The 22717-nt window shown below is 35.0% G+C and overlaps 1 protein-coding gene across 1 annotated transcript in view; it reads left to right on the top strand.

Annotated features, from left to right (window-relative positions):
* The window catches only part of PITPNM3 (PITPNM family member 3), a 293907-nt gene that overhangs the window by 257752 nt on the left and 13438 nt on the right, over positions 1 to 22717 (top strand). The window contains exons 9-11 of the mRNA XM_072417098.1: positions 12475 to 12645; positions 20993 to 21187; positions 21530 to 21678. Of these exons, the coding sequence (XP_072273199.1) occupies positions 12475 to 12645; positions 20993 to 21187; positions 21530 to 21678 (515 nt within the window). The remainder of the gene's footprint in view (positions 1 to 12474; positions 12646 to 20992; positions 21188 to 21529; positions 21679 to 22717) is intronic.

The following is a 22717-nucleotide window of genomic DNA, read 5'->3' as shown; positions in this document are numbered from 1 at the left end:
AATATACTCCAAATTATTTGTAATGTGCTCAATGGATTTCCAATACCTTCTTTCCAGAGAAGAGGAACTTACTTTTCGATAGATTACCTGCTTTAGTAGCAAAGTTTTTTTAATACATCTGCCATAACAATGTTTATCAGGGAAGTTGAGTTACAAATGCTGTTGAAATCAGAAGACATAGGAGGGTAATGTAGAAACACATAATAACTACAGTAAACTGTTGTAATGTACTAGAAAATGTCATTGACTGCTACAGCTTGTACTGTCTATTAAATTGAGGAAGTAATTTAATTTGAAATAATTAATTATACCCTAAGATATAACTATCCTTTATTGTTCTGCTTTCCTTCTTTATTTCTTGTAAAAAATGGCAGCAAACAGTGAAAGCAAGCTAGACCTCTGTCCATGTCCAAGTAAAGAATTCTTCTTACTGCCCGAAGCACAACTTTATCTTATCAAATACAATATGAGAAAATAGAGAGGATGACATTGTTTGTAAGGTCAAGAAAATTCATTCTTTCTGCACACATGTCATTTCAAGGTGATGTCTTTACTAGCCTGTATTGCTCCTCAGCCATTCAACCTAATCCAGGAAAATCTTTTTTGGTCTAAACATTTTAATCTGAATTCCGGCTGTGGTAGTTCCTGGGCTGTTGGTAAAAGGCACAATACTGATATTTTCCTTTCTTCCACAGCTTAGTGAAATTATGGTAAAATTGCATTTTTGGGGAATGTTCGAAATTTTGACAAAATTGAAAAACCAAACACATCTTTCAAAGTGAAATAAAGCTTCTAAATGTACAAATTAGATTATAAGTATTTCTGTTTTTCACTTCAATTTCAATTTTCAACCTCACTTTCAATTCTTCAACAAAATAATCTAACATACTTGAATAAAAAGGATGACAAAAATAAAGCACAAAAATTACATAAAGCAGTGTAGAAGTTATGCTCCCAACAAATATGCTAATGGTTTTGTAATTTTTTTTGTAGACTTATGATCAAGGCACACCCGCAGTCTTGCACAAAAAAGTTGGTTGCCTCACATTTCTCCCAAGAAGTTAATGTCACAAGAAAAAAGTGGTGCATAAAATCCTTATATAAACAAAAAACTAGATAATAAATAAGTTGTAATTCAACATATATAGAACCAAAGAATTCAAATAGGTGTTTTTAAAAGGATAAAAATGCATACTCCAAAAAATAAAATCATATAGTCTAGTAAAAGCAGCACTTATGCAAATAGACTACATAAATGTAGTCCCCGCAAACCTTTCATACTGCCCAAAGCAAATATTGGTTTGATCCCTTAAGGGCATTGAGAATTCTTCCTTCTGAGAATGGTTGTAAAAATTGCAGGATGTTCATATTAAGACAGATTCAGGTTTCTATGCTTAATGTTTCTATAAAAATATATTTAATGGAACCTTGATATAAAGCACCGTATCTGACATTCATCCAACATTCTCTGGTGGAGAATTTTCCAGGTGTATGCATAACCATTTTGTATTGTTTAATATCTGCCTGGGGTTCAGCTTTTGAGATCCAGTGAGATGTAAACAAAGAAATAGTTGCATAGTACAGGCTATGTATTAAACAGTGGCAAGGGTGACATAATGTATTACATATAACCCCTATTTATAGAAATGAATATAGCACGTACATTGTTTTTTTCTTCTATTATAAACAATTTTTCTTTTTTAAAGAGCATTTTCTCTAGAATCATTCACACTGAAGACATGCAGCTATTAAATGTATATATCACTGGGCTGCCCTTTACAGTTTTTTTAATTGATTGAACAGTAAAGTTTAATCATTCCTAAAAGTTCCCAAGGGGATAACACAATTCACTTTTAATATGAGCATTGCAGCAATTAATGTTCAAGCTGCTTAGAAATCCAGGCTTAGTGGAATTGAAAATATAAAAAGGATCAACAGGAAATCTGGATTAGGCAACCAATAGCGCACAACACACTATACATATACCGGGGTTATTTGTTATGAAGATGGGAGATAAATAGGAGGGTAGTCGCTTGCATTGTTGGTCTGCTGTAGTTAAATTTAGTTTTCGTTATACTGAATAGATGTAGGATATTCTTTATTCAAGGACTATTTTAAAAAAATGTCTTTATAAAAAAAATAGGGAAATGTATGTTTGTGGTTGTACACACACACACACACACACACACACACACACACACGGCTTTTTGGGGATAGCTATATTTTTTCTAGAAAATGTGAATACTATCCTTTTGGGTCCAATGATCATCAGAAGCCTCTGCAGACATAAGAGAATACAATAGTTCATTGTGCATGGCAATAATTTTACTGTCATGAGTAGTAGTTGTCAGTATTTACATTTAGGGCCGGATTTAATCTTCCTGACCCCCCAGGACCTTTTTCTGCCATCCTTCCTTCATCACTAAACTGTAATTGTGTAGAATGAACATTGGCTTATACAAGATGGTGTTTTTGCATGTTCCGTAAAGCATTTATATTTAGAAGAAAGAACAATATTAAAACCGGCACAACTTGGTTTCCAAACTGTGGAGAGGTACTTTACTTGGTACTTCACCCAAATAACTATAATTAAACTCATCACAGTATCTTTTATGACTGATACTGTAGACACTAAGGTTCACAAAAACTGTCCTGAGTTCCCATGTGTGGCCACAAAAATCAGAAGTCTGGAATTATAATCTTTGATATTCCTACCAGGAGTCCTTGCTGGCATAAATAATGTGCATTTATATGCCCTGAGGCTGATTGCTTTCCTCCACTGCACAGCATTTACGATGCAAATGTGCACCAGAGCAGATCTGAACAGCTTTAAGCTGGTTCATTGGTTAACTTCACTAATACTTTCCAACTGCTCCATGAAGCATACTGAGCTTCAAGAGATTCCTATTTATCTCTGCCTGCTTTTGACTATTATTATCTGAGTTATTGTAAGCTGCTGGAACATGTGTCAGGCTAGTTTCCTCAAACATTTATTCATCTTTTTATCCCCCTTATTAGTAAAGCTGGGGGAAAAGCTATATGAATGAAATGAATCCAATAAAGACCCAATTCATAATAAAAAAAATATAGGATGTGGAAATTGTAGACCTCTGAACCTTCAGCACGGTGTAAGGACCATTGGGGAACAAAAAACCTGCCATGCCTGTCATTTACTGATATGGTGTCTACAGATTCTTCATTACTATGAGATAAATTAGAGCATTTCCAAGTATGTAAAATAGGAAAATGTTATTAAGGAAGTATAGAGGCTGCCATGGCTAGTTCGGTTACTACATTAATATTACAGTCAATGGCCCAGAACAAGATTAGAAGCTTTGACTTCACTTTCTTTATCTGATTCCACGTTTGAAGTTACTGACTTGAAATTGAATTTCAAAAACAGGTTGTTAGTAGCAGCCACCAAATTTGTTTTTATAACGTTTAAATCTAAATCCAAGAACAAAAATGTAATATATTGCAGATTACCACTGCTGAAGTATGGTAGCTGTATTAATGCTCTTTTTTTTTTAGCAATGATAATTATATATGTTACGGATCAAACGGAGCAAATCTGAGAAAATCATTGCTAAAGATTATTTAGACTTTTCCTGCAAGCTAAGCAAAATGGTAAATAGCAAATTTTCAATATAATAAATTGTGATATTGTATCTGTGTATTTATTGATTTGGCTTTGCATCTTAAAGATCTGTTAGCTATTATGGACCATACAGCTCCAAAGTACAAATTTGTTCTGTGTTGGAACGTCTTACCGTTTTTAGTCAACATCAAAATAGCTAACCAATATATTCAATTTAAGGTGCAATAAAAAAATACACCAAGTTAGGCTGAATAATATCACCAATTACCAGTATGGGCAAGCTCAGTTAGATAATATAATTGCTGTACATCCTGCTAATGAATAGAATAGATTGCATGATTCTTTGGTGGCATCATTTATTTCCTCTCTGCATTCTAAATGCTACTCTATAAAAAAATGTCTTACTGTATCTCACATGTAAGGCAAAACCTGACAACCTGACAATACTGAGCTAGCTCAAGTCGAGTGTGATTATATGTATATCAAATACATACTGCAGAGGAATAATACCAGATTTTTTTAGATTCTGAAAATATCCTAATAGGTTGTCACCCACCATACAAACACCAAGGGGTATATTTATCTTGCTTTATTAGCACAAATGCCCTGAACACCCCTAAAATATAGATACTTTTAGTGTAAAAGGGTATTTTTTTAGTTTTTTAACTTGTGTTTCTAGGCTAACATGGCACTTATTTTGGCTATCCTATCAATCAATGAACTTCATTGCTGTCTTCCAGTGGTTAGTGATTGTGAACCAATTGTCAATGACATCAGCTTTCAGAAGGTTTCCAAGATAAACAGCAGATTGTGCTCCAATTCACTGGTGGGTGTTACAGGTAGACCAGCAGCCAATATGTGCACTGCCCAAAGTTTATCTTGGTAGTGGTCTGAAAGCTGATGTGTACATGGCAACCTGTTAGCAGCCATTACCTCCCAGGATCCACTCTGTACTATACAGTAGACATATTTAGTCATATATTAAGAAATACCATGACTGAAAGACAACTCATTAAAAGACATATCAATTTATTCAGACATAAAACTTTATTGTGCACATTCACCCATCTCCAATCATTATAATACAAGCTTATACTAAGTTCACAATGATCAAAAGGTAATTTGCCAACAAAAAAGACATTCTACATGCTACAGTACCCCAACAGCAACCTTCAAATTCAACTCAGGAACTCAGTGTCCACCATTTGCACAAAGTCTAGTGATAATGCCTTTATAAATAGCTGTGCATATATGTAAATTGAGATTCTGTCTATTTTAGAATACTAAATTGCAGCTATTGTGGTGTGTGTTCAAAGGATTATAGTTCTACAATATGCAATAAGGAACTACTTCATTATCTCTAAACGTGGTTTGTATTTTTAAATTTCTTAGTCTGCGTACATACAATCTATTATTGTCGTCTTCACAATCGTTTCCAGTGATAAACAACTGAATGATGAACAAATGAGCGCTGTACATATTGCATACTACTACGTACTCCTTCCTTGGAGAGGGGAGGGGTAAGGAGTGAGCAACACCCCACTGTGCTCTCCTCCCTTCACTTCTATCATCCTGACAGATCCATGAACGACATTGGATGACCATGTCAGATTCTCGCCCTAGAGGAGCCCAGCACCTCATTTTGGGAAAAAATCATCTGACGTGTATACGTAGTCTTTGACAAGACTTGGCAAAGAAAATAGGGGATAAATCAATTTGTCACATTATTTTCCTTTTTTGAGAGCTAAAGTGCTTTCATAACATAGATTTACAAAGAATGGATGCTGCTGTCATGGACGTGATTATTAAAGTCATACCGTCATTGCTTTTAATCTTCCAAGCTGTCCAAGGACATTTTATTGTTGGAAGAACCTTTGTCCTTTTATAGTCTTTGATTTGATCTAGTCACAACTGTATAACTAATTTTTTTATTTAATATTTAGTTTTTCCATATTTGTTTATCATATATTCACAAAACTTTAGTATTTTTCTTTAAAGCAGAACTAAACTGAAAAAAAAAAACATTCATCTTTACTTTTGCACCTCTGGAGGTTTTCTGGATCAGGTCCTGGGTCGTTCTAGAATCCTCCTTTGCTGGTCGCCACCATCTTCTTTGCCTCTCCTGCGCCTTCTGCTTACGTCACCCAATCTCGCACTGCGGGGCCGCGAGTTCGGCTAATGTAACCTGTGTTAGATGGCAAAAAAAGACTGCCAATCTCATTGCACATGCGTGAAATTGGCATTTTCTTTTTCCCTTTGAAATAAAAGCTCCTTCTGCATATACCCAAGATCATAGAATATAAAAAAAAGGGTTTTAACCCCCCCCCAAAGAAGATAATGTTTACTTTATAAAAAAGGTTTGTCTACCCTTTTTATGTAAGGTAAAAATTTTAGTTTAGGTCTGCTTTAGGTGAACCTTACATAAAAACATTTTATTGAAGGATCCCCTTCACCCTAAGTAGATCACTTACAAATTTATAATTAATAAATCTGCTAATAAATCTGCTCTTTTTAGATGTGGATCATATCACCTCACTACTTTCCCCTTGGAAAACTAGATGTGTGAAATCCTGCAAGAATGCACCCTTTCAATATATAGGAGTGTGTTCTCTCTGCATTTTAAGTTCCCAACTATCCCAAGGGGCAATGGTAATGTATGGTAATGCTACCAGTGCCCAGCAGAAGCCTTAGAAACTGCCATTTCCCATTCAACTACCACCAAATTACTCTTGTTGTCTGTCCTGTAGACATAACAGAATGTAAACGAAATGAAATTATTCTCTGAAATTATTAAAACCGTCTCTTTGACGGTTGTCACTAAATCAAATGTTTTTCTTGTTAAAATATTTTCCCTCTATTTCTGTCCTGGTGTCAACTTAAAACTTTGGATTTTCCGAATAAAGGGTAGTGATAAATATATAATATACATTTATGGCAAGTCAATCAACAGAATGAAACATTCAAGTTCTGTGAACTATAGGGACCTATTATAATGACAGTATCTCTGTCAATTACTCTTTGCCATGGCACCTATTAGTGAATTATCTGGAAGCAGAATTGACTGACAAGCTATTTACACCCAGACAAAATACTTTCCACTGATGTAAGTCCAATAGGACCATCAGCAAAGACAATTGAGTTCACGGGACACCTGTGAATTCACACACAACTTGTGTTGCAAGTAGGTCACATAATACACATAGTTTTCTTCTGTCCACTGTAATTTCATGACTGAACATTCCTATAGAGAAAAAACATCTGTTCTAAAAGTTTGTGTACACAATACAAAATTTCCCACAAAGCAATGCACATTTAAATACATAAATCTGTTTATTGTAGACAATGACAAGATATATTTAAAATGACAAGTGAATGACAGTAATGCAAACAAAGCAAATGTTATTCTATTCTCTTCCATGAAACATTTGCATTACTGTAAATATAAATGTAAGGGAACAAGTAATAAAGCCTTGATACATTGTGTTCCACTCATAAAATGTCTAGATATTACCAATATTTGTAAAAAAATTTACTTTTTGGTATATAGGGCTTTATATAAAGCAAAAAAAAGGCATCATGTTTTGGTTTTCAGAATATTCATTGTCATGGTAAAAAAATGTTTCCTACATGTCTCCTTTCTAACAACGCCTTAGTAAGTCAGATTTATTCAATAAAGCTGTTCAAAAAAACATAATTATAATGAGCAAACTGCAGTATATCATAACAAGTACAGATCCGATTAGTGAAAGTTGTCATCTTATTGGATGAGTTAGATTACTGCACTTTGTAAGTTGTTCTTTGCCTTTTTTGAGTTAAGCTGGGTATGTTAAAGTAGAGGTAAATTAAAAAAAATAAAAACCCACTCACCTTATCTTCTGCAAATCCCATTCTGTTTTTATCACGGTTAAAGAAAAGAAGGTAATTTTTACCTTACATAAAAAGGTTGTCTACCCTTTCATATAAAGTTAAAATCCTGGTGATATGTCTGCTTTACTACCTTCTAGTTTTGTTTTTATTGCAACTTTTGTATATTCATAGTAATACTTTTGTTAAGCTTTATGTCGTTGGGCCTGATTCCAGGACTGGAAAAGTAAATCAGAACCATTGCTTTAAAAAATTTAATGATGGACAAGTGCAGATGTTGGAAAATATATATGAAATATATTAAATTAAAAACAAATCATTTGCAGAAGGTAGGTCTTTATTGCAGGAGGGACAGGCAAGAGACAGAAAGTTTGAACCCCAAAGTTTCCTGCCTTTGTAGGATGTACATGTCCTTGCATGAATGAATGAGCACCGACACTATACAGGATATTCTCTGTCCCAGGTCTGCAGGTAACTCGGTATGTTAGTAATTGAAAAGGGTTAAAGAAAGCTTTAAAACATTCCCAGCTTGCTTTTTAACCTTGATTCTGAAAGCACATAAAAAAATGCCAGCCAATATTGTGTTTTACATCATTGAACTTGGTCAGTGGAATTGATATCCTGTAGTTATGACATCTGCAAATCATTGTGTGCACATCTTTTGTTAGACACTACAAGAATAAATAAAAGGCTAGCATGTCCCAACTACAAACAGCTTGCTTGTATTAATGCAAATCCAATCATTAAACTTTTATAGAATGCTGGTATATTTAATATGCTGACATATTAAAGTCTAAAAGTATTTTTATACCAGTGGCTGTCATAAAAATAATGCCTGTGATCTTGTCATAATGTTACTTGTTCAGGTATGCATTGTCCGGCTCCCATTTGTAGTAGTGTTTTCACCATATCAAACAAGTTTCTGATAGAGTGACTGTTTCAACACATTGTGCAAGTGTGGTCCAGTGTTGGGAAATCCCAGAGAGGTCCAGTATTAGGAAATCCCAGAGAAATATCATATATATATTTATATATATATATATATATTTATATAAATATATATATTGCTGGAATGCAGAACTACTGCGTGAAAAGAAGGTATAAAAATATACCTCATACCTCAAAATGACAGTTTTTTTTTATGATACACAGAACTATACAAAAAAAAAGTTACCCATTTAGTACATACATCTACTATATAGAATCTATTAGCAAAATGTATATATACAGTATATTTACTTTTATGAGCAATTTATTTTATTGAGAATATAGAGAAAGTACAATACAGAGAATTCAAATTTATTGCACAAGTAAGTACAAAATGGAGTGAATTCAATATATAGGTGGGCACAAGAAGTAACAAACCATGACATAATGTAATAGTACATGTAATAAATCATAATAATATACTCAAGTTGCAGTAAAATAACCTTTTAGTAATAAAGTACAGTAAAGTTAAACCATAGTGTGCGTAGAATAGTTTAATGGTGTAAGTAAACCTAGGGCTAGTTAGATATAGGGGTAACAATCACCAACAGAGATAGGGCAGGGTTTGAGGCCTTTATGGGGGTTGGAAAAATGGGTACAGCAACTATGTACGGTGCTTTGACTTTCTTGGTAGTTAAAGCGGAACTAAACTCTGTGACTACTTATCACCCCAGGGTGTCACCACCTTCCTACTTCTTTACTTCCCAAAGGTGAACTTTATGATGATTGGCCATGCCCGGATGACAAAACTCCTGTGCAGGCATTCAGGAGTTCATTCATTCATGGCATGAGCATTGAAAGTCAAGATTGATGTGTTTTTCTGGCAACCAACGTTGAGCTGTACATCCACAGCTCAGCAAAATCTGACAGCTGGGCACGTAAGAGCAGTTATTGCACAGGGGACATCCCCTGTCTCTTTCTACAATAACCACCTGCCCAAATTTCTATTTATGAAGGTCTATACATCATCTCCAATGGAGGAACATCTGAAGGAAAAAGAACAGAAGGCTTTGATTCCAAAAGTGGGCCAGTCCCACCAAATAAAGACAGTTGGGTTCTATGCTCAGTGTGTTTGTTTTCAGTTCATGTGGACATTGGGCATGTTACATGCAAAATCAAAATATATCATGTCATGTGTAACACACCCATCCTTCCCTCTTTCGCCTCCCTTCCCCCACCACCGCCAATATTCCATGGCAGTTCTCAAATATCTGTAGCTGATGTAAATACAGCAAAACACAGCATAAAAACAAATACTGCTGGTAAAAAAACTACCTTTCAGATGTAATTCAGAGATACAATATAAATGTATTGTTACATTTTATTTAACTGTTCCATTATGCTGCAGATCAAAGGGGTGAGCTATGACTTGCATATAATGTCAGCTAAAGCAACTTGACAAAGAAAAAAAAATCTCCTACTCTTTATCTCCTTGTAGGCCCTTTTTCTCCTCTCCTCTTAACTATCATATTATTTTCTACTAAATATTATATATTATTTATAGTTTGTTCATTTTGGCATCCCATTAAAGGGTAGCATTTAAAACAAGTGTTTATTTTTTTGTAAAACATCTTGCAATGCTTCTTAACCCCCTAACCGCTAACCCCGTAATTTTTCGTCTTACAAAAAAATGCTATTTGGGATAAGCCCGTGTTTTTTCGACTTACCTTTAAATCCCACTTACCTGTGCTCATCCAGCGTCGGGTCCGTGTTCCGCCGGCCAGCATCCCGCGTTCCGCCGGCCAAGGTCCCGCTGATCGTCCCACGCATTTTTTATATTCATTATTTTTACTAGAACCCTGTTCGAACATATTTCTGTAAGTTACAGGTCTACAATTTAAAAAACAATTCATAAAAACCTGTGACGCTTTTGGTACAGAAATCTAGACATCAGTGTAACGCTCAGGTGGTTAAAATTTGCCTAATTAAATGTCATTCTAAAGTGGAACTATACAAAAAAAAATGCGAACACGTAGGTTGATTATTGTAGAGGGGAAAGACGATATCCCTTCTACAATATAATTTATTTAGCTGCCTGTTCACAATATTTTGTTACCTCTCCTCGCTCCATCGTGGGTGCCAGCATCTTCAGTCGTTCTTTTCCGGGTTTGGGTCTTCAGCCATCCTGATTGGAATGACATAACCTTGGCTGGAATGACATAACTCCTCTGCAAGCCCAAAAGTTCATTCATTTTTGAAAATCAGGTACCTTCTGAATCTCTGACCCAAAATGAGTATCCAGCTCAGGTGTTCAGATATTTGAAGTTATCTCTATGATTGTTTCAGGTGTGTGACTGAATGTACTGAAACCAAAATTACCTTTGCATTCAGGCAATTAGCATTATTTGGAACTAGTTCAGCAATGGTATGTTCCATAATCCCCCAGTGATAGGTTCTCTTTAACTGTGGAAGGACATTTCAGACAGAAAGGGTGGAAAGAACTGATGTGAAATAAGTATGTAAATATGTATTTGTAGATCCCTGTACAGTTTGTCATTGTTTTTTACATGAATAAACTTGTACAACTTGTTCTGCAAGGCTTTATTGACTCTACATAGCTATTAGACAACCCACTTATAGATATATTAATGTGTAGAAACAGAATGTGAGCGCAGAACATAAATATAAAGGAGCATTCATAGCATGTAAAAGAAAATCAAATTGTACACATTCTAATTCTTCCGTAATGGGGATTTATGGTAAGATTTATACATCAGAGAATTAATACAAAGATTTAAAAAGGCTTTTTTAATAGTATAACATAATAAAAACAGTAGCATAAAAGCAAACCGTGCAAAGTGCAGTGCTTTCAATATAAAAAAAAAAAAAACCCTTTGTCATGCACTATACAATGGTACAGTTCTTTGCCTTTTTCCTTTTTATGTTTTCTATGAGTACTATATTTATTTGAATATAAGAAAAGTAAAATGTGTAATGTAAAACAGGCAGCTTGTAGATGAGTTACAAAAAATGTATTTTTAACTCTGAGCTTGTTACCTGCTATAGAAATACACAGCACTGTATATGGGGGGAGTAGGTTCATCTAGAGACAGACCCTTACTCCATAAGGATACATAAAGACACCAAAATCCCAGACATAAACTTTTTGAGAAATTTTCTATGATTAAAGTGGTAAAATTCCAGATTTGCTGGATTACCCAGATTCTCCCATGATAGTCTATCTTCTTTAGTCCTGGTGTGCTTTAATAAATCAGGTCCTATGAAGGTGTGTGTATACCAAATCCAAAAAAGTTACAGTTGCTCTGATGTGTCAAAAAGGCAGTTGCTCTGATGTGTCAAAATAGGGACATAATATATTCAGTAAGAATCACAAGATCAACTTATATTGGCAGTGTAAACCATGTACAAAGTAAGGACACCCAGAAACGTTAAACTAGGTTTATCCTGCAGTTTTTTCAGCTAGGCAGTAAACAAACCTGTTCTAGGCATGCGGTCTTAATATCATGTAAGGTGTGGACCTAGCAGTGAAGGCATTATCCAACCCGAAGCTTTACAAAACCTTCAGAATCACAAAATGATTTGAAGTTAATAAAAAAAAATTATACTATCCTGCCATTTACTGTATATGTGACACACACAGACACACACTCATATATCTTATTTGCTAGCGTCAGTGCTGCATCCACCATGTATGTTTTATTTTTTTAGATTTCAAGGGCATTTATTCGGTGGTGGAAATTTACACTAATTACATTGTATATGTTTTTGAGGCTCCGTTGGTAAAATCTGTATTTGTGTGCTATGGTCATTATTATTTTTTTTTTTTTTATTGAGAAACTGGAGATCTGTACTAGACAAATATAGAAGTGAAAACCCAAAATCTATGAGGACAGATTGAATGTCAGTAATTTTGGCAGGAGATCTCATTGAAGTATTAAGGAACAAAAGTCAGGGGCCCACCAAAATCAAATAAAATATGTTATGATTATATAATATATATATATATGTTACTTAAAAAATATAAATATATAATAACCTTCTATGCATCCATTTTCTTTTTGCAGTGTGTCGTGCCCGACCTGCATGCAGTCAGGTGTACAGTTTTTTCCATTCTGCTGACCCCTCTGCCTCTAGATTGGAACCCTTGCTGGAAAAGTCATTCCACGTCCTGCCACCTTTTAATGTTCCTAGATACCAGAAGGATCCTCTAGGAGATGGCAAATCATATCTGTTAGGTAATGTATATCATACTATCACATCATATAATACACTGATTAAAGGATTGACAGCCTTAGATGACTTAAAGCCCTTTACCCGACTGTAGCTATTGCTACAACTACTTTATACCCAGGTATGCAGCCCGTGGTTTAGGATCCCATATTAGATTCCATCAAAATGGTTTAAGTTCTCCAGATTGTTGGAAACAGTGTTCATTGTGGGGCTAGTGGCTACTATTCATTTTGGTAATTATGGTGACAGTGAAAAAAAGCTCTTCTCATCCATGATAGGCCTGGGAGCTGCCTCTGACAGGTACAACAAGAATTCTAAGGCAGAATCCTCACCTGTAGATTGTAAAAACTGCTTTTGACAAAAGCACATGTCCGTAAGGATAAAGCACCATAACCCATACCAACTAATCACATGAATTCTGATTGGTCGGTATCACTTGCAATACAGTTTTAATAAATGTATCTATTTCAACATAACATTTTAATATCATTTCATAAACTATTTCAAAACTGGTTAGATAAAATATTGAGTTAGCAAGTATTTCTGTTGTGATAAATGTAAAAGAATCTCGGCAAAAGAACCACATGCAGGGTACCTTCTTTGTTATTTTACACTACAGTATATGGGTTATATTGGCCAAATGACAATGCGTGTGGATTTTGTTGCATTACTTTACAAAATAACTGTTATATGGGGTAAAAGGAGGCTTGCCATGTTTTTGTTGTATACTGTTGTGCAATCACTGTCTATTTTACCTGTCATAGGTGAGTTTAGAGTCATTTATTGCTGTGCATATCCAGCTTTTGGTTCCCAAATATCAAACTTGCCTACCCATCTTATTCTGTCCTTTAAAACCATCACTACTTCGAACCACTACATATCTCCTCTCTTATAGTGTGTTAGTTCTCCCGCCTCTTAGATTGTAAGCTCTTTGGGGCAGGGTCCTCTATTCCTGTGTCACTGTCTGTATCTGTCTGTCTATTACAACCCCTATTAAATGTACAGCGCTGAGTAATATATTGGTGCTATATATATCCTGTTTATTATTATTTAAATAAAAATAATAATACAAATAATAATAATAATATGGACTGTCAGAAAGCTGAGACCCTTTAGGTCAGGATCAGATCTGGCTCATGACTGAGCAATCCTGTGTGGTTCCCCAACACTAACACTGCAGAGCTGGTTCTTTATTCAGTACCACTCACTGCTCCCATTCATTCTCTGTGGGGCTGCAGGGGATAGAAGTGGGTAGAGCCTTCCCCAAGGCAGTGGCTCACTGGCATGAGGAAGCGGTAACTTCACTGCAACCTCACCACAAGTCTGAATAAAGCCTAAAGACCAGCTGCTTGCTCAAGGTAAAAGTTCCACTTTAGTGGCAGGAAATTGTGTTCAGAGCAATTGTAATTGCTTTACTCATATGCACAGATATAAAAAAATAACAAAACTATTACACAAACCTCTTATAAATGGTTAGAAGAGGACGCGAAAGAAAAGAATAATGGACCATGTACTTATGTATACACAATATTAAAGATAAGAGGAACTCTTAAAAAATGAAACTATTACACAATGTAATAAGAGATTCACTTATTCCATTGTTCTCTGCCTTCCCAAAACAGAGGTGTAAAATTGGGGGACAAATGAAACAGCTGCTACTGATCCTTCATCTAGGTGTAGTTCCATGTGTGCCCATTCAGTTAATTCTTTATAATAAAAATATTCATCAGCTGCATAGTAATAAAAAGGCTCTTATGCTCTGTGGGCTCAATGGGCTCTATTTATCTGAGATTCCCTCAAATATTCCCTGGTGGGAATCAGTTACTGCTATTGAATCACATAGATCTGGAAGATGGAATGTTTGAGGGAATTAACTGTTTTATAAATAGGACATAATAATAATAATAAATAATTAGTAAATAGTAAAATTAAAAAAACATTTAAAATGTATTCACCCAGCGAGGGCATTTATTATTGTAATCTAAATTTAAAATGTTTTAAGCCAAGATTCACACAAATGTACACATTTTGCACCTTTGATTTATTTAGTAAATGATTCATAGATTTTTCTGTTTAATGTAATATAAAAAAATTCTTGGGGTAAATGTTGGGTGATATCCAGGTGAAAACATCCATGACTTTTGTTGGGATACATTTTTTGTGTATCATTGGTGTCAGTGTTATAGAGGAATTGTGGTTGGGCCTGATGCATTTAACTTTGATTGGAATTTTTTATGACATAGGGAAAAGAGCCAGGTAGCCCTGAACCAGCTGCAAGTGGTATAAGGTTTACAAATGGCTCAGCCGATACAGCTGATATTTTCATGTATGGAAAAGCATTCTATAATCCATAATAATGCCAAAATATGCTTACCAAAGGATAAGTATGTGCAAGGTGAATTTAAGGAACTGGTGGCCTCCATGTATCACCCAAAAAACAACCAGGACTGCTGCAGATATGTCCAGTTCCTTATGATAGCAGGTCGCCATCTAGTGTTTTTTATAAGAAATGCAGCAAATGCACATCCCAGTGTACCATAACGCCACCTAGTGGCACATACATGTTCTGCTTACTGCAATAAGATAGTGCCAGAGCAAAAAAGTGTTTTCCTCGTTTCCAGTACTTTGTGGAGTTAGAGTTCCAGCCTTTAACATGTATTATGCTGTCTGCTGTTTGTCCTGACCCATGACTGGCTTGTGATTCTGTCTAAATACTAGATGTTCCAAGATGTTTCTATAGATTTTCATTTTGCTTTCCTTAACTTTATGCTCTTCCTTAGTCATGCTTCCACTTGAGTTCTCTGTAGTGGGGAAAATATGAAGGAGTAACTGTGGGGCATCATACAGCAAATTCAGTGTTTTCTTGTAGGTGATCTTGATATAGACAGAACACATCAGATTTTAGAGGGGACAATGCTTCCTTTTTCTTACTGGTGCTACAAAACCTACAATATCTATGGGCAATGTTTAGCAACCTAAAGTATTCAATTTTAGTTAAATCTAATCACATAAAAAGAAGACTATTTATTTTAGATAATGGCACTCCATTGCACTTTCACCCTTCAATTAATACCTATATAATAAATTGGACATTGTGGAAAATTACAGATAACATTGCTAGATCCATATATGTAAGAAATACTGGAGTTAACAACACTTTGTAACCTTGTTAGTTTTCACACATTTATATATACTCTTATTACTTAGTAATCCTGATTTTAAAAGCAAATGAGCTCCGGATGTTTCTGTACTTTGACGTAAATCATTGATACTCTGAGTGATTTGCTCTCTGAAGTGAGTTACAGTAAATTTTATCTCTTCTGAAATCAATCCTCCTGCCATTCTCAAGTTCAACATAACCAGCTTTAGGGAATGGAAGTTATACCAATCACACTTCTAATGCCATGGTTTGGATGTCTAAAAAAGCAGTGAATAAAATTTCCCTTTTTCTGTGACCTAGGCTAATACATAATGAAATGAGTTGCCCAATGCCTGTGCCAGTATACCTATTGTATTGGTATTGTACTATTGTTTTTTATTCCTTCCTTTCTGTTTGATAGGTATGTGAGCATTTAGCTCATCAACCTTAAAACAAGGTAGCTTCTTTAAATATGGAAAGTTCAATTCAAATCTGCTTTTTCCTTTTATATGGTGAATTTCCCTGGTTAATATATCATAAAGACTCTTGGAGAAAGGGCTATTTATTTACAGTTGGTAATGCCGGGATATTATGAGGGTGGTGGATCAATAAAGGTAAATGAGCCTGAAAAATAATCATCTTAATATTAGTGTGAACAATTATCTAGTGGAAAAAAAACATGTAGGGCGCTAGTCTGACTGCTGCATGCATTATTAGGCATACAGGCAAGGTTTACTTGAGTTGATTAAACTTCATTTAATAACACATCATGCAGAAAATTATTACCCAGCAGAACAAGTTTTAGATTTACTAGTAAACAAAGCATAGAACCCTAAAAGGCTGTGGTTCAGACTATATTTTAAGAAACAACTTGAAGAAGTCTTACCACTTACAAGCAGATTTAAAAAACTTTATTAATTTGGATGTTTTAGCCCCCCTGGCGGTCTGAAATTTAAAATAATAAGTATTTTTACATGTACCGGTTTGACATTTAAAAATACTTATTATTTTAAATTTCCTGCCTGGTCCCTCCTCCTAGCCGCACGGCCTGCCCTCCAGCCGCACGCTCGCATGGCCCGGCCAGCCGGGATCTCAGTCTCCTGGCCTCGCGTCCCCATGCTGGAAACACAGATGCCGGCTGGGTATCGCCAGGCTTTATTAAGACCCAGTCTATATCTCCCCACCTGCAGATAGACGGCGAAGACAGAAAGGAGTAGGAACATATAGACTAAAGTCCATCCAATAATTCATTCAACTTTTATTGGCAACACAACCTCCTTAATATTTAAAATAATTTATATAAAGATGTAGAAAAGAAAAAAGAATTAGTCAATTAGACCTGAAATGTCTTTAAGGATTGTGCATGGAAACCAGAGCACAAAAAAAAAAGCTGTACATACAAATTTTGTGAGAACCATATATATATATATATATATATATATATATATATATATATATATATATAAAAATATATATATATATAAATATATATATAAATGTGTGTGCATGTGTTTGGTGATAACAAGTTCTTTACATATAAACTCTAAAATACATATTTTCATTTGTTCTACCAAAAGAGTGGCTGATGATAGACAGTACTGTGGAGCAAGTACCAATATGTTTCATTTGATAACAAAAGAAGAGATGCAGTTACACCTAAAAGAAAAATAAATGGGATCCACCCACGTGTGCTAAGAAATATACTTAACAATTAATAAACCCATATCATTTTATTTCTTAAATGGTCCTATGGAAACTCTAGGACAAGGTTGACAAGGCCTATATACAGAAGACATTTTACCATTACTTAAAAAGGGTGATAAGTTGCAAAATAAATAAGAACAGCAAGCATGCTATTGGAAGTAAATTTTTTGAAAGTATTCTGAGGGGTGATAAAAATTGAAAAATATGTAGTATCGAACAATCTAACAGCAGTGAGTTAGCTTTGGTATATTAAAGGACGATTGTGTCTGAACCGGATTTTTTTTTCTTACACTTTGGATGATATGCATTTAATTCTGTTCCCTCTAGTAGCTTGGTTCACAAAATGATAATACAAGACTGCAGGAAATATCTGTACATGGACTAAGGACTGTAGATAAAGGGTAGCTATAAAAAGAACATTTCCAAATAGGATAAGTCTAACAATAGGGACTGGCGCTGGGTCACATTCTTTTCAAGAATAGATAGAAGTAGATAGTGATGATTCCAAGAAGGATAGTATGTATGGGGAATAAAGCAGGGACAACTAAGCTTGTTTTGTAGATTGGATTTTTTTTGTAGACAACCCAAATATAGCAATTCTCAACATACTTAGAACTTTTAATAAATAAAACTTAAGTTTGTGGAGCACCAAAAGAAAAATAGAAATAGATTTTTTGTTAAAAATCCAGTTTTTCTTAGTCGCTTTGTTCTTTTGTTTCCTGACTGTGCTATGCACATCCTGAAATAACTTTTGTTGTTGTGTGGATGCTCAAGCATAGCTGGACATCAGTTTTAATGTGGTGACTATGGCAGATTGTGCCAGCACAATATGCATTGGCATAGCTGCTTCTAATTCAACTTTAGAACATACAGAAAAAGATGACAACCTTGCGGCTGAACTTAGGAAAGATTGTCTAACTTTTCAAAATATATTTGCAAACATACATTGTATTTGTAAATCTGTATTTGTTTTGTATTGCAAATATTATCACTATTATTTACAACTCAAATACACGTGGTAAATCTGAAAAATTTTGCACTGTTTAAAAATGTTAAATGAAATGTAAAAGCCAACTATTAAATGCAGAGGGTAAGTTTGAAAACTACATGCATAAGTAAAAAGAGATAATTGTCTTTCATTATAAATGCAAGGCTGTTTTGACAAAATTTTGAAACTATCTTTTAAACAATAGGATGGTTGGAAAGTAAAAGGAAATGACAACTTCAAAAAAAAACCCCAAAGGTTTTAAAAGTAGGAGTAAACAGCGGTTGTATTAGTTGAGGCAGTCTGCACAGCCAATAATAAAAACACTACAACACATAGATTTATAACATATGTGACATCCAAACTTAAGATATTAAAGGACGTAAGAAAGAGTGCAAGTGAATAAAAAAGGGAGAGGAAGTGAAAAGGAACCTCTAAACTAACAGGGTAATTGTTGCTTATAAAAGTCTCAAGACAAGATAACGAGTTACCCAGGGAGTCCAGATTTTCCATAATTGTAAGGTACGCTCTTTGATAATTGCTGACAGCTTTTCATAAAACATATAGTTTATTGGAATTGCTTCAGTGAGATCACTTGAGAATTTCATTCAGGGCAGCCTTGAAAATATAGGAAGACTAAATTGATTAATTGTGCAGTGCAGAGCAAAGAGCAAAGAGATAGATCTATATAGACAGATCAGCCCAGCAGTATGTTATGATATACACATAAAAAAAGATTTGTGGGCTATCCCACCAGATAATGTGCTTAACGAATTGGAAGTACTATAGCAGAATAAGAAACAACAAAGTACTTTTGCTGTAATCCTGTAAAATTAGATTTCATCATGTCTATCACATTAAAAAAACCTTCCAAATAATCTGGATTTTAGTTCTTCCTCTCGTTTAGATACAAAAGATGGAGGAAATGATAAGAGGGGTGTAGTATAGTAATTTGAAATAACACCTGAGGAGCAAAAAACAATAGAAAGGAGTCAAAAGTTATCTTAAATGTATTGTGGAGTAACTATTGTTGAGTGGGTACAAAATGTACAAAATGTTTCTGTATGTAAATGAGACATTTCAAATTTAGAAATGTTGAAGACATTTTTAGTTCCAGATTATTTATTTCAATTGTTTTTTAAAGTTATCATTTCCTTTTACAATTTTTCCAACCATCCAATTGTTTAAAAGATAGTTTCAAGAGATTGTCAAAACAACCTTGCATTCATAAGAAAAGCCAATTATCTATTTTTAGTTATGCATGTAGTGTTCTGTGTATTTATTAGGCTTTACATTTAATTTACCATTTTTAAACAGTGCAGAATTTTTCAATTTAGAAGTGGTAAATCTGCAATTACAAACTGCAAGATTGTCATCTTTTTCTGCATGATCTAAAGTTGAGTTAGAAGCAGCTATGCCAATGCATATTGTGCGGGCACAATCTGCCATAGTCACTACATTAAAACTGATTTTTAAATAAGTTTTTATGTTCAGTTTGAAAAATCTTTTAAAAATATCAAAGCTCAGATTTGGTGACTTAACTGTTTATTCCAAGGGCAGTACAAAGCACAAAGCTGATTACAGAAAAGATTTTACCATCAATTTGGAAATAGTACTTTGGGTCAAGCCTATTGCATTGAATGAAAATAGAAAAATTACTAAATGAATATAAAAAGTACTAGATCATTTTAATACTAATTCTAATCCATAACTATGGTTATTAATGTAGGCATTATGGTGGCTCAGTGGTTAGCACTCTGGCATTTGGAGTGCTGGGCCCCAGGTTCCAATCTCAGCCAGGGCACTATCTGCATGGAGTGTTTGGGTGCATTTCCTCCCACATTCCAGGAACATGCAGTTAAGTTATATGGCTTCCCCCAAACTTTTGGGCTTAGACTTTATTCAAAACATATGATTGAGTTTGTGAACCCTTTTGAGGGACAGTTATTGACATGACTATGGACTTTGTAAAGTGCTGCAAAATATGACAGCACTCTATAAATACTGCGTAATAATAATAATTAAATAATCATAGGTTGGAGTTTTGGCCAAGGTAATGCCCTGACTGTTCTTTGATAGATTTTTCCTTATTTGAGCAAAATTGTCAACTATGTTCCAGAAAGTTTTGTTGTGCAAATATGACTCTTTTTTAAATGTATAAATAGGGTAAGTTACACAGTAAGAAGGCACAAACTCTATACAAAACATATTGCAGTACTAAACTACATTACTCCCCATATATATTTTAGCAGTTGTAAGATGAACAGGAATTATTATTCCAAATTATTCCAAATAAACCCAGGACATCAGCATTGTAGGACAACATTTCTACCATAGACACAGTACTACCTAAAAAAAAGATTGGTAATAAAGAAGAACACAAAGGGGTATTCTCTTTACCATCTGCATAGGCTGAAAATATGTAAAGCACGTTTCTGCATAAAATGGCTCATTCAGGTTGTGTGTGTCTTTTACTGGTGAGTGTCTCTGCACAGTATTTATGCTCTGCCTCTTTTCTCCCCAGTGGATGCCGTACAAGCTTGTAGTGCGGCATTTTTTGAAACTTCTACAAACAGTAATTCTCCCTCTACAGAGGCTACAGCATCGTCCAATTTATCAACACCTACCCAGGCAAAAGGTAGAAGATCCAGCCTGGTGAGCATGAACAGTGAAATGTCTAGTTCTTCAGAAAGCCTGCCATCTTCAAAGGTTGCTAACAGTAAGTTAACCCACAAACCTTTTATGTAGGAAAAACCAATTATACATTGGCAAGCACTCGTTTTTTGTTGCTGCTCACACAAATTATTAAATGGGGACAATCTAAATACAGAGCCATGAATGAAAATGATTTCACCCCCCATAGATTTATTTATATACAGTTAAACCACCCAATGCTCATCAGATTGGGAGCTCTTTTGGGAAAGATTGTTTTTTTGGACCAAAGATTGAATCATCATCTTGATTTTCTCAACATGCTATTGTTCTGTGCTGAACAGGTATCAGCAGGCATTAAAATTTCCAACATTATTTACTATTTTGTTTTTGTCTTTTATGGATTTAGTTACAGCTAACTGGTGGGGAACCAAACGTATTGACTATGCTTTATATTGTCCTGACGTGCTCACTGCCTTCCCGACTGTGGCATTGCCACATCTTTTCCATGCCAGCTACTGGGAGTCAACGGATGTGGTGGCCTTTATTCTGAGACAGGTAAGACTGCATTTACTCATTATGGAAACAAAACATAGTCCCGAGCTTTGTAAATAATGATTTAATAACATCTAGGGGCAGGATACAATTGTCATTTACCAATAATATATTTTTCAGCATGTCGTTCTGATAAACGTATTTCCCACATACTGGTAACGAGAAAAGTTTTGTATGTATTTTTCGATCAAATAATTTAAAGTCATTAAAATGGTAATCAAGTACCAATTAATTTACCTCTTCCAGCTGAATAAACTGATAGATGCATGATGGCTCTGTCAAAGTAACCTCCTCCTAGTTGTTGAGTGCAGGTTTTTTTGTGAGAATGGAGGGCTGGAAGGGATTGAATTATATTGTGCATAATGATTATTTTGAGCTGATCACGCTTCCAAAATTCATATTCATGGAAACTGTTTCAACTTCCAAATGATTTGTTGATTATACCCAGACCTATGATCCAGGCAGTTCTGCTATAGACAACTGCTTGCTCCTACACACTGCAAGACCCCATTGCAAAATTTACTGCTAATGAACCACACAGTCTGTTCCATGTCCTTCCCCAGCCTAAGAATGGACAACGAACAAGAGGCAGCACGCTGATGTGGTTATTACTCCACTTTCCTCTTCTGCTAGGAAGCTCTCAGAGCTGGATAGACAGCATTGTCCAAAATAGTGGTGCTTGATTGACTTCTCCTCATTCTTCTTCCAGTTTGGATACTGCTGCAGGAGGAAAAACAAAGGGCAGATACAATGATGGCTTTTTATGTATAAATGAAATTCAATTTTACACAAGAGTTCATATGCAGGATCTTGTCTGAGAAAGGTTTTATTTCCACATGGCAGATAAAGCCAATGACAAAACTGCTAATAAACCCTCTTCCACCTGGGTCACAGAGCAGAGAGGAGACAGTAAATTGAGTTTTACTATCACTAGTGTTGGTCGAATATCTCACTATTCGATTCCACAGCTATTCGAATTCGAATAGGGCAATATTGTTCAGGTGATCGAACATCAACTTCAAACACCATTAAAGTCAGTGGG

The sequence above is a fragment of the Pyxicephalus adspersus genome, chromosome 1 (assembly GCF_032062135.1).
Source record: "Pyxicephalus adspersus chromosome 1, UCB_Pads_2.0, whole genome shotgun sequence".
NCBI classification, from domain to species: domain Eukaryota; kingdom Metazoa; phylum Chordata; class Amphibia; order Anura; family Pyxicephalidae; genus Pyxicephalus; species Pyxicephalus adspersus.
The sequence above is the reverse complement of the archived record's forward strand: the minus strand, read 5'-3'. Positions and strand labels throughout refer to the sequence as shown.